Source organism: Lynx canadensis, chromosome F2 (assembly GCF_007474595.2).
Source record: "Lynx canadensis isolate LIC74 chromosome F2, mLynCan4.pri.v2, whole genome shotgun sequence".
Lineage (NCBI taxonomy): Eukaryota > Metazoa > Chordata > Mammalia > Carnivora > Felidae > Lynx > Lynx canadensis.
In genome coordinates, this window is record NC_044320.2 from 19,313,053 (window position 1) to 19,326,889 (window position 13,837).

The 13,837-nt window shown below is 41.3% G+C and overlaps 1 protein-coding gene across 4 annotated transcripts in view; it reads right to left on the bottom strand.

Moving 5' to 3' along the window:
• The window catches only part of COL14A1 (collagen type XIV alpha 1 chain), a 212,306-nt gene that overhangs the window by 118,066 nt on the left and 80,403 nt on the right, over positions 1-13,837 (bottom strand). For 3 of the 4 annotated variants that reach the window (XM_030304294.1, XM_030304293.1, XM_030304297.1), the window contains exons 16-20: positions 12,748-12,887; positions 12,125-12,257; positions 10,752-10,811; positions 8,796-8,947; positions 2,184-2,313 (exon numbers count right to left, since the gene is read on the bottom strand). In XM_030304294.1, the coding sequence (XP_030160154.1) occupies positions 2,184-2,313; positions 8,796-8,947; positions 10,752-10,811; positions 12,125-12,257; positions 12,748-12,887 (615 nt within the window). The remainder of the gene's footprint in view (positions 1-2,183; positions 2,314-8,795; positions 8,948-10,751; positions 10,812-12,124; positions 12,258-12,747; positions 12,888-13,837) is intronic. The other variant, XM_030304296.1, reaches the window with a different exon arrangement.

Below are 13,837 nucleotides of genomic sequence, written 5' to 3' on the forward strand. Positions count from 1 at the left end.
CTACTTGACTTTCTTCTTTAATTGTTCTTTAAGTCTTTGGTTCCCAAATATTTGTGTAGCAGCAAAATATCAAAGTTTGCTCAAAGTTTGAACGTGCAGATCAAGTCAAGATCAAGATGCCAGCGTCCTGGTAAGAGTGGAAGAAAGGCTCAGTGTTCTCCCACTGCTCTGCTCTTCCCCCCCTTTTCCTCCCTCCTTCCACATGACCCCAGAGGAAATAACTGTAGCAGATCCCGGGGCTCCTAATACTCTGGATGATCTGTAACAAAATGTGCAAGTTTGGTGGGAGTCTGGGTGGAGGCACTCACAGCATGGGCACCAGGAAGAGAGAGAGGTGCCAGCACTGTTAACTAAGGAAATAATATCCACTTTCTCAGCAGAGCAGAGTCAGGTCTTGGGGCTGCAGCTACGGAAATTTAATGACGTGTACACTTACTTGAAAATTCCACACTTAAGTGCCCAGGTACAGAATTCATTCAGCCCTTGCCACCATTCTGTTCCTAATCGCACATGACTGTTTGGTAATTGTGGTAGACGAAAGATGGGTGCAGGTTTTTAACCCTCCTCGCATTGAGTGGTGGAGGCTATGGCCCTCCCTTTAAATCTGGGTGGGTTCTATGACCCCCTCACCCAACAGACTATAGCAGAAATGACACCATTCCAGTTCCAAGCATAGCCCTTAAGTGTCCTGACAGTTTCCGCTTTCCACCTCCTGGAACTCTTGTCTTCGAAACAAGTATTCATGTCCGAAGTATGACTATACCGCTGGAAAGAGCGCATGGAGAGGCTCCGACCCGACATGGAGAGAGACAGGATCAGCTGAGTCCAGCCTTCCAGGTGTCCCCACCAACATGCCAGACATGTGGATAAAGTTGTCTTGGACGCCCTAGACCAACCCACTTGCCAGGTGACCTTAATCCATACCCTGTGGGGCAGAAGAATCTCCCAACAAGCCCTGCCTAATTTCCTGATCTATAAAATCATGCAATATAATAAAATAGCTCCTACTTTAAGCCACTAGGTTCTGAGGTAGTTCATGCAAGTACAGATAACCGCACGGTAAGGACTCTGTGGTGCTTTGACCAAGCGTTTTCTCCTTGGTGCGTGCTCCTCGCTTGATCATCAGGGCCAATTCGCCCCAAACAAACATTGAGTGGTGCCCCCTCTGTGCCACACAGTACCGGAGGAGCTTTGCATGGAGAGGCAAACAGTACGGATGAGGTCCTGGGCTCTCGTGATGCTGCTCTCCAAGGAAGGGAGACAGACGATGAACAAATACATGAGTACATAAGAAAATATCAGATGGTAATTAGTGCCGTAACATGATAAGACGACAACAACAACAACAACAACAACACAACAACCAAAAAACAGGTTGATAGCACAGAGATTGGGAGCTATTTTGCATGGAGTGGTTGGCAAAGTCTGAGGAGGCAGCTTTGAGCTGCAGCCAACATGACAAGAAAAAGCCAGAAAGGCAAATATCTGGGAAGGATATTCCATATGGAAGGAACAGCGAGTACATCAGTCCTAAGGCAGGGACAAGCTTAAATGTGAAGAGCAGGAAAGGAAGGATGGCTGGGGCACCTGTTAGCGGGTGAGATTAAGGAAATCGGCAGGGTCCAGGTCTTGGAGGGCCTTGTAGGGCTATGGGAGGGATGTTGGGTTTTATCCTGAGCACAGTGGGAAGCCACTGGGAGACTTGAAACAGGCCTGACATGAGATCATTTATATTTTCAGAAGCTTCTTGGGCTGCAGGGAGGAGAATAGAGGATTCAAGAGTGTCAGCAGGAAGCCTCCGGAGGAGGCTGGTGCACTCATTTTAGTGACGGAGAGTGAGGCGTAGATCAGGGCGGAGCAGACAGACGAAGACAGAGAGGGCTGGTCTGCAGAACACATTTTGGGTAGTCAGCAGGACTTGTGATGAATCAGATGCTGCTGAGGAAGACATAGTTGTTTCTTAAGTCTTAGCTTTTATGCGGAAGAAAACGTAAGCCCAGAGCAGCTAGTTCACCTTGCTCAAAGCCACACAGCTTCCCTGGATTCAGACACAGATTTCCTGTCTCCCGATCTCTTTCGCTCTTCTCACTACACTACACCGTGGCATTCAGGGCACATTGCAGGGGGTGAGCATTTTCAATTAATTGGCCAGCTAGTATGCACAGGGAGAAAGCTTCACTCACAGGTTTTTCCAGGGGCAGAGACGCTGACGCCTTCTCCATCATCATAGATGGGAGTCACCGTGACTTTGTACTCGGTATTGGGAAGCAGAGGCTTCAGAAGGAGATTGTTCTGGCTTCCAGCCACCATCACCTGAACGGAAAAGCAAAGGAGGATGGTCTTAATTAAGACCTTTGTTCCTTTTGGTCAACCAATGGAGCAGGACTACTACGGGGCACTTTGAAATCATCAGAAGCAAGGCGATGCGCTTGGACAGTGAAATAGGACAGAAAAATAGGCATCCATGCAAAATCATCTCTCCCTGAAATTCCCCTCACAGCAGCCCTCAGCTTTGAATCTCTAATGCAGGTTTAACTTTGAAGCATGTAGGTTCTGAGGAATAGTCTGCTCACAGCTTTTCAGCTTTTGCAAAGTATTCAGGAGTGAGAATAATCATTGCTTTGGAAAGTGGGTGTTTATAGCTTAGGAGTGTCCATTCTCTAACACAGCCTGCTTATGATTTTTTATTCTACTTAAGTATCCTCTTGAAAATTCAGCCTTCCATTCTTTATCCTTTCAGAGATAATCTACTCCCAGCATCTTAGAAAAGACTGAAAGCCAGCCAAGAACGACAGATTAACCACAGATTAAATCCAAGTTTTCCAGAGAGAAACAGATTTACCACTACCACTAAAAAATGTGGCAGCTTGGTTTTTTTTTTTTTTTTTTGAAAGGAGAGGTCTTCCTCAGTCTAAAATCATCATCACTCTACCTCTCAAGGCTGCACAAACTGAAATGCAGTGGTGAGGTCCACACCATGGCATAATGTGCCATGTGGCTCCACGGTGCAAATTCTGTCATCCCTCAAAGAACATATGGACTAGGGAAGCCACATGTTCTCAATGTTAAAACCACAAAACTTTCTGCCTCTGCTTCAGCAGTCAGATGCTGGCACACCTCTGGGCCATTTAAGGAATTTAATCATGGCTGGAAAAATGCTATGTAAGATCTAAGCACTGACTCAAACGCGTTTAAAGGAGTCACAAGACTGGGACAGCTGGAGATGCTTTTTGATTCAAGGGCTGGATAAAATGCCAGCAGGCAAAGGGCTGTGCTGTCTACTTCTGGATCAGGGAAGAGACCTATAAATCATGGAATAAGCCCTCGGAAGCCTCGAGTTGAACCCAGAAGCAGCTGTTGCTAAGATACTGCTAAGCTCTAGAAGCAATTTTCTAAATGATATTGTTAAAAAGGAAGTCTGAATCAGGTGATTTACATTGAATGAGTATGATTTTACTCCTTATATGAAAGGGACATTGAAATACACTAGGGGACGTGTTGATGTGGACCTGGGAGGGAGGTTTTTTAAAAAGAGCTCTGCTTTATAATAAATTCGATAACCAGGGCATTAAAGACAGGTAAAGGAAGAACAGTGGTTGCCCTAACTTGCATTGCCCTGTCAATGTAGCTTCTTTCAGGGCACTGCTTGTAAATGTAACTCCTTCGGAGTACAGAGCCGGTCATTCAGTCCAGGCTGTCTGTTTAGCAAACCACCCATGTTGATACTCCTTCAATAAGGTCATCATCACTCAAGCTGAGAAATACATGGGCTTGGAACCTATCACATCTAGACTGTGGAATTCTGAAAAGTGGTAGGGCCATTTTGGAGGAATCCCTCAGCTTGCCAGGAAATAGTTGCTATGGTTTATAGTAACAGTCATCATTTACCTAGCAATTATTATGCACCAGGTGCTACCCTAAGAATTTTAATACAGTAAGTCACTTACTCTTCACCACAACCCTTTCAGGTAAGGAGGAACATTACATTAATTTTACATATGGGGAAACTGAGGCCCACAGCTTGTGAGTAAAGAAGCCATATGGAAATCCTGGATATCTGGTCTGAGCCTTGCTTTAAAGGCTGCACTCTGTTCAGTGTGACTACACCGCTTGAACCTTTTTACACTAATGATATTCAGTTCCAAGAATAAAATGTAAATCTCCTCTTGGGAATGCAAAGTTCCTTCTACTTGGCTTCTGCTTGTTTGCACAAAGCAGGGTAAAGATGGGCTCTTACTAAAAACAGATGCCATAGATCATTGCAGATGGTGGTTTTGTTTATAAAACAATGCTGTAAAAGATGCTTATGGTTAAATGAGATGCAAATCTAACCCGTGAACTTCCACGTTTTAAGTTTTTTATTTTAGAAATGGAACCTCATGGGCGCCTGGGTGGCGCAGTCGGTTAAGCATCCGACTTCAGCTCAGGTCACGATCTCACGGTCCGTGAGTTCGAGCCCCGCGTCAGGCTCTGGGCTGATGGCTCGGAGCCTGGAGCCTGCTTCCGATTCTGTGTCTCCCTCTCTCTCTGCCCCTTCCCCGTTCATGCTCTGTCTCTCTCTGTCCCCAAAAATAAAATAAATAAAAAAAAAAAAAAAAAAAAAAGAAATGGAACTTCATGTCTGGCTCCATATTGCCCAAAGCTGTCAGAGCAGCCTGGATCCCATCAGTAGAAATAGGGTTCCCTGCATCTCATTGTGGTCCCATGTTATAAAGTTCTGTGTCTAAATAGTGATTCTCATTCTATCTGCAGTAGAGAACTAGGTAGTGTTGGTGTTGCTGTTTTAATTCCAAAGTATTGAAGACTAATATTTTTATAAAATACAATAAAACAAAATTGCTAGAAAAAAATGATTATGTTATTGGATGCTGCACAATGCCAAGTTGCTGTAAATGTTTCTAAAAGCTTAATTTTAAGAACTAAACTTGTCTTATAGGAGACAGAGCCACACTCTGAGCATACGTGTTCTGGAACATTTCTTGCAACTCAGAACTCAGGTCATGGTTATGGATGCTGACATGTGGGCTCTAGAAAAGTCTGAAATCCTGATCAGCCTTTCACAAATAAAGAAATGTGAGACTTCCAGACCCTGACAACAAACTCAGGGCAAAGTCATTGCCACTCCTCTGTATTTCAAAGCAGAGTTAGAAGTCAATCCTTACTAAATACTGGACGGGTAGCTTTACTTTCTAATAGTTCAAAATCTTTTCATTGGAAAGACTTGGTAGGTTGGATTGTGTGGAGAAAATATATTAATACTTCACTTACTCAACTGGAAAAATAAGTTGAATTCTTCTTGTTTTACATGTACCGAAGCTTTACTTTGGTTTACAAATGTTATATACACCAACCATTCTCTCATTTGATCCATCATTTCCTGAAACAAATCTAATTAGCTTTTATAGTTAAGGAAAATTTGGAAAGATGATAAGAGGCATTTCTCTCATCTGGACATATCTCCTTTCTCACTTTTATAATGGGCTTTGGCATAAGAGACTGTTAAAAACTGAGAACAAACTGAGGGTTGATGGGGGGTGGGAGGGAGGGGAGGGTGGGTGATGGGTATTGAGGAGGGCACCTTTTGGGATGAGCACTGGGTGTTGTATGGAAACCAATTTGTCAATAAATTTCATATATATATAAAAAATATATATATATAATGGGCTTTGGCTATCTTCTTTTCCCTGACATGCATTATTATTTCAAGATATTCATTTGGTAGGAGTTCAAGGCCCTTGGATTTTGATAGAGATCTGTAGCTGTCTGCCTTACTTTTGTTTTACAATCTAAATCTAGATGCACCCACTTTCTGTCTCCAATAATAATACACTTATGTAGAAGTAACAGTTCCTAAAACACTGAGATATAAATTCTCAATTAATCCTCAACTGGGTCCCTGAAAATATGCCTGTAAATTAAGTGTGCACAAATCCAATTTGACTGGAAGGGGGCATGATATTTAAAGAATTCTACAGTACTTTCTTCTGTTTAGCAAAAACATTTCTATGCAGTAAATAATCACCACCAAATTTATCAATATTTTTCATTTTTATGAAGGGTTTGCTTAACTGGGGCACATGGGTGTTTCAGACTTTTGATCTTTTTTTTTCCCTGCATGTAGGTGTCCAAGTGTTTCAAAATAAACAGTGTGAAATGAAAGAAACTAGCAAAGGGAAAATTATCTAGAGACAACCCAAACTAAATATTATTATTATTTTACCTTGCATAGCTTACAAGTGCATGCATGAGATTAAATTGTTACTCTTTCCAAATTAGCAAGAATAATTTAGCAAGATGTTTAATGTGTTTCTTGGAAAGAGTAGAAACAAAAAATAAAAAATAAAACTTTTATTCTGGGAAGTTTTTAAGGATCTCATTTTTAGGAACTAAATTGAAATATGGGACAGTGACAGGGAAAATAAAACATCTAAATTATGTCCCTAGTTCCCATTGTTAGGTACAATTTTATTTTGAATTTTTCTTTTTTTTTTTTTTTTTTTTTAATTTTTTTTTTTTCAACGTTTATTTATTTTTGGGACAGAGAGAGACAGAGCATGAACGGGGGAGGGGCAGAGAGAGAGGGAGACACAGAATCAGAAACAGGCTCCAGGCTCCGAGCCATCAGCCCAGAGCCTGACGCGGGGCTCGAACTCGCGGACCGCGAGATCGTGACCTGGCTGAAGTCGGACGCTCAACCGACTGCGCCACCCAGGCGCCCCTTTTTTGAATTTTTCAATCATGGGTCATTTGAAATGTATGATCTGAGTGAATTTATAACACAATTTATTTTAAGTGTCCATTAACTTTCTAAAAGTCCTCCCAGACCAATTTCATGGACCTTCTGGCTATTCACACTGGATGTGTCTATTCTCAGGGTTATCACTGTGTTCTGCAGTCATTCCTCTATCAGCCTGAAATTAAGTACTTTGCTGAGAGAATTTGGGCTCAAATAATTGTTTATGTAAGCACATAAATAATTTACCATCAAAGGCTTTATAAGTAAGGAGGAGGAAGAAAGGACAATAATGTTATTCTTGAGCAATAATGAATTTGGAGACACCTTTCCTAGAGTGTCTCAAATAATGCACCAGAGGGCAAGAAATGCAAGTAATGAGGCTAACTAAAGCATATTCCATGATGAAAAAGAAAAAATTCATTTCAATGAAAACTGGAGTTATCTGGTCTGATAGGAAGCATGTCTAGGAAACAATTTTCAGGTTCTTGAGTAAAAGGAATGATATGGTGTAAAGTAAGAAAATACAGGGGTCGCGTGGTGGCTCACTCGGTTAAGACTCTGACTTCAGCTCAGGTCAGGATCTCATGGTTCATGAGTTCAAGCACCAGGTAGGGCTCTGTGCTGACAGGTCAGAGTCTGGAGCCTGCTTTGAATTCTGTTCCCTCTCTCTCTGCCCCTCCCCCACTCATGCTCGCTTGCTCTCTCTCTCTCTCTCAAAAATAAATAAAATATATATAAATAAAGAAAATACAGGAAGGCCATGACTAAAAGTGTACCCAGATTTCTAATGCAGAAAAACAAATTAGATAAAACAAAGAAAACTCAGCATATAAAAATCCAGATCCCCTAAGGGAGATATTCATATTTAAGAATAAGTTAGAAATTACTATAAAGCTGTTCAAAATGAGTTGATGTCAGTGAAAAATGTAAATATGTGTTAATGGAGGCTATTTTATTAGGAACATTTCAACCGCATAAAGATGACCTTTCATGCATGTTTTGCTTAGAAACTTGTAATCATATTCCCAAGAGCAGAAGTTTAAAATATATATATATATATACATATTTAATTAAATATATATATTTAACGTATATATAAAGCTTATTTATTTATTTATTTATTTATTTATTATATATGGTTGATCTTGAACAACATGGGCGTTATGGCTGGAGACCCTTCTGCACAGTCCAAAATCCATGTATAACCTTTGATTCCCCCAAAACATAACTACCAATAGCCTTCTTTTAACCAGAAGCCTTATCAATAACATAAACAGTCAATTAACACATACATATGTTATATATTTACGTATGTTATATATATATACATATATATATACGTATGTTATATATATATTACATATATATATACGTATGTTATATATATATTACATATGCATACATACTGTATTCTTGCTATAAAGTACGCTAGAGAAAATAAAATGTTATTAAGAAAATGACAAGGAATTCAATCCCCTCATCGGCTAGCACTGACACTTTAGAGCCTGCTTGGGATTCTCTCTCCCCCTGTCTCTCTGCACCACAACCCCCACCCCCCCAGCTCACTCGTGCACACCTGTACATGCACACACTCTCTCTGAAAATACACTGAAAAAAAAATTTTTTAAAGAAAATCAGAAAGAAGAGAAAATACATACACAGTACTATATTTATCAAAAAAATCCACATGTAAGTGGGTCTGTGCAGTTCAAGCCCGTGTTGTTCAAGGGTGAACCATATTTATACATAGAGACAAGTGTGCAATGGACTCAGCTTCGGTGCTCTAACGAGCCATCAAGGCCACAGAAGCAGCACAGGAAACGAGGTTCAGAAGCTTTATCTGTTTGAAGTAAGTTGCATGTGGATCACGTTTCAGAGATGGAAAGGTCATCAAGAAACCAGTAAAGTTTGGATTAACAGAAAACATTAGTTTCTGGAGACGGTAGAGTCACCAAGAAATAAATGAGCAGAAAAGCTTGCACTGATCTCTGGAGATAGCCTTGTTAGGTCTGTTAATCGGGAAATTGTGTGGTTTCCAGCCAGCTGTTTGAATACAGACCGTTCCTACCACTTCTTCCGCGTGGTCCCCTTGAGCAGTCAGGTAGGTCACCCTGAACTGCTGCACACTGCTGTCTGAAATGTCCCATTTTACCCGCAGGCTAGAAGTGGTTTCATCATCTACAACCAGGTTTCTGATTCCTGTCCGGAAAACTGGAATAAGCACAACCAAGGATTAAAGAACTTTTAACTCATCATATTCAAAAATGAGCTCCAGACACCATTGGTGGGCATGGCAACAAATATCACTGAATGTATTTCTCTAATGTAGAGCCATATGAAGAACAACTCAGCTTTAGTGGTTAATGGGGGGCCATCATACTTCCTGTTAGCAAATAGAAATGAGTTTGGGAGCACCCGGGTGGCTCAGTTAAGTATCTGACTTTGGCTCAGGTCATGATCGCAGTTCATGAGTTTGAGCCCATGTTGGGCTCTGGGCTGATAGCTCAGAGCCTGGACCCTGCCTCAGATTCTATCTCTCTTTCTCTCTCTGCCCCTCCACCACTCATGCTCTGTCTCTCTCTCTCTCTCAAAAATAAATAAATGTTAAAAAGAAATTAGTTTGAATGATGCTTACAAGGTGAGACTATGGACCCCTCAAAACTATCAGCTCTGTATATAGCCAGTAAAGGGAACAGGGGAGAAACCCTTAGACTAGGGAAGCCTACAGGGCAGCATGCCCTCTCACCATTCCACTGGAGAAGCAGAAATGGGGGGGGGGGCAGATGTGGTCAGCCTCAGTGTACGATTCGCCATCCAACATACATCCTATTCCCCTGTTCCCCCATTTCTATTTCAACGCTCATCACTCAAACCACGCATCTCTCACCATGGCTGCCTCTATCCACTCAGCCCACGTGGACATTATCCATTCTCTGATATCTGACCAAACTCCTTCACCTGTGCTCTCTGACACATTCTTTCTCATCTCCCAAGATGCCGGCTCCCTCATTTATCCCATCTGACTTCCTGTCATTCTATCCAGCTCCAGTGACTCTTTCTTCTCTTCATTCATTCATTTATTCATCCAGCAAACATTCATTGAGCTGTTCCCGTAAACATTCATTGAGCTTTTCTTGTATGTCAGATCATGTTAGGCCTTAGGATACACAGTGATTAACACTTGATAAAAATATTAAAAATGTCACAGAAGAGGCAGGACATGTAGCAGGAAAAACTGGGGGAGGTTTCAGGCAGTGGGAATGGGAGACAAGGTCTCACCTTCAGAGGGCTAGAAGTTCTGGATGGCAGCAGGAAATGGGAGAGCTTGAAAAATATGGTAGAGTCCAAGAAGAAAAGCAGAAGGATCTTGGATGTTATGGAAAGAGATTGTGGGGCACTGTGATAAAGAAGGGCTCAATAAAGATTAACTGGAACATGAATGAATCCGTGAATGAATGAATGAATGAATGGGCAATGGAGAGCCACTGAAGGGTTTTAGGTAGGGAAATAAATGGTATAACTGAACTTGTGTTTTACTTAGTTGACTTTGACAGCTAGTTGAAAGGTGTATTATAAAGGCAGGGGAAAAGTTAAGCTGAAGGAGAAAACAGCAGAGGTAGGAAGCCCATTAGACCAGCCAGGTCTCTGTTACCCACAGAAATGCAAGGAGGCCATGATGTGAGTGATTCTCAACAGACAGCAATACAAGTCACTGAGATCAAGAGAAGGGAGAAACTCTTGGGGCTTGTTGTGCTAACATCCTCTGAAAGACTAAATAGGAACCCAAAACAAAGATGGAAAATGTAGAGAGATGTAACAATGAGGTGAGAAGACTCATTGGCATTTAGAGCTAAGAAGATGTTGAGAGGTTCTGAGGGGGTAAAATTTGAACTGGAATACCAAAAAAATGATAATAATATAAACATATTATATCATATCATATCAATAAAACTGGGATAACGTGACTTCTAATCAAACTTTTCTCATGGGGAAATGGACTTCTATTTCTCCTTACCTGTTGTCACGGGTCTGGTGGGGATGATGGTCGTAGCTGGTTCTGTCCAAATACTGTCAACTAAAAAAATACTCATTACTTTAAAATTCTGTAATAATAGCAACTACATATTTTTTATAGCATTTTATAATTTTTGAGGAAAATTTCACCTATATTATCTCACTTGCTTCTTCCCTCCACCTTGACGATGGTTGCAAGCATGAAGACATGAGCTGTAAATAAGGCAGACATGATACCTATTCTGCTGCTAAGGAAACTAAAACCCAAAGAAATAACATTTCTAATCACAGACACCAGCCTTCATATAAACATCTGAATTACACATATAAAACTGTGAAACCTCCCAGTTACTGTGAAATGGGGCATAACCATGGTAATTAAGGGGAGATAAACAGTGCTGAAGATCACCTTGGGGAAGGGCTTTCAAACAAGACCACCAAGAAGGAAAATAAGCACGTTTTCTATTCCTTGTATTCACCCTGGACAACCAGTGGAATGGAGCAGTTGTGTGGTTCTCCACCCAGAGCCCCTCTTTGGGGTCAACACACTCATCACCAGCTTCTGAAATACTGGCTGCCAATGGCTCAGAGCTCTGGGAACTGCCTCGTCTGAGGTCACAGGCTCTGTCAGGGGATGGCCTATCTCCAGTGACTGGGGACGCAGGGGCACAAAGGCTCACCGCCTTTGACTCAGTTTGGACAACTCGGGAGGGTCATCCCAGGTCCAGAAGTCCTAATAGAATTAGCCAAACGCTCAGTTTTAGCTTCTCCCTGTGCCTCATCCTGCCATCCTTACTTCCTTACAGATGTACCTCCCAATTACACTCTCCAATTAACCTTCTGGATGCAATTTGCTGTTTCAGAATCTGATTCCAGGGAACCCAATCAAAGAAAATTTAATATGTGGTTAATACCTCATATTTAAAAAATGAAGGCATGAATGAATCAGTAAGTGCATTTCATACAAGATTCTTGGAACCAAGATTGACTCGGGAAATTCCAAAAGCTCTTGGACATGCTTGCCCTAGGTTTATTCGTTCACTCATTTATTCATTTATAAATTATTTTACCCATCCCTCCATCCATTCAATAAGTGTTTATTACACAGTCAAAATATCACAAGTACTGTGCTCAGTACTGGGGACATAATGGTGAACAAGACAGATATGACCTCTGCTTTTATGGTGATAATAGCCAAGATTCTACTATGCTTCACGTATCAGTTTCACAAAAAGTGGAGACACAGGAAGAATTCTGGGGGACACAGAGAAATGGAAGCCTCTGTAGCCCCGGATGAGGTGGATGGGAAGGGAACCTCGGAGGAGGGAGGGTATGAGAATTGATGAAGTCCATCTCAGCCAGACCGAGACTTACGCGTGGTCCCTACAGCGGTCACCACCTCACTCTCGCTTCCATCATCCAGTACAGCCAACAACGAGACTTCATATTCAGTGCCGGGCTCCAGGCCTTCAATTACATGTGAGTCTTGGTCTTCTTTTAGGATGACCTGGAAAGCATTTGGCGCTCAGTAACTGGATTTACTTGAAAAACAGAGGTGAAATTTAAGAAAAAATAATAAAAAGGAAAAATGTCATCCTAAACATAAGCAAGATTCAACTGAGCATAAAGAACTCCAGGGTCATTGAATTCAATTTTAAAGTCAAACCAGAGACTTCATTCCTTTCAATTCCCTCAACAAATAAGGTATTAGTATTGTAAAAGTGCCATTTTGAAGTTTTATTCACATTTATGAAAGTCAAAGAATGTGAAAAATATATAAAATACAGGCTTAAGCCATTTTAATCTTAGAAAAGCCATTTTAATCTTACAAAAATCATATAATTTGACATTTCTAAAACTCGATGCCAGGCAAAATGTTAATTACTTCTGGGATTCTCAATCTCTTTTAAAGTGGAGACCACCTCAAATGGAGCAGTGGTATTCACTTCCAGAGAAAATGCTCCGGATTACTTTTCAGTCTGTTTCAGACAACTCACTTCTTCGGTGTTCCCTCCATAGACTGGAATCCACATCAACTTGTGTTGCCCTTCATCAGCTGAGAGGGGATGCCAGGTCACTCTGAAACTATCTGTCGTCACCTCATCAATTTCCAAGTATTGCTGGGCTGGAACTTCCTCTGTGAGCCAAGGAAGGACACTTTGTCAGGGAATAGAGAAGGCAGGAAAGCCAAACTCAAGCAGCTCCCGGGACCGCAAGAAGAAAAGAGTCTCTGAAGAACCTCTAGCATTAGGAAAACACATGGGAGCCGAGAAAGCATCGCCCATCAGTCCGGTGTGGCCTTAAGTTTCTTTTGCCAGCATTTACCCACAGTATAATTAGGAAGACCATGGACACAGCACATTTTTTAAGTCTTCCACTAATTTCCAGAACTCTTAGATTCTCTATTGGTTCTTTTCACTAACTGTAAAAAAAACAGTGAGAGTGCTGTATTCATTATTTTCCAAAAGCATTATTTTCTTAATATGTTGACGAAATTAACAAATTGGTGCCCCTGAGGCCTGAGATATGCCCCTTTTAGTTTTATTTGCTTTTATGCCTAACTCATGCACTAGTGATAAATTAAAGAAGAACCTTCATCCTTTTAATCTTGTATATATGGGTGTCATCGGAAGTGAAAAATGATTTACCAGACCTTCCACAGTTTCACACTTCTGGGATGTACGGCTAGAGCACAGCATCCAACCATTATCAGTCATTGTCAGTCATTTTGATTTTTATGACATGAAATCAGAGATTTTATTTATTTAAAAAAATTTTTAAGTTTATTTATTAGAGAGAAACAGAGAATAAGCGGGGGAGGGGCAGAGAGAGAGAGGGGTGGGGAGACAGAAGCCCAAGCAGGCTCTCTCTCCCCGATGCAGGGCTTGAACTCATAAAACTGGGTGATTGTGACTGGAGCTGAAATCAAGAGTCAGATGCTCAACCGAGCCACCCAGGCACCTCTGAAATCAGAGATTTTAAAACTCTTTCACAGGATACCAGGAAAATCCCAACTGGAATTAGCCCTCAGGAGATTTTGTGAACTTACTGAACTTTTTTCTGTGAACATTATTTCTCAGTGGGGCA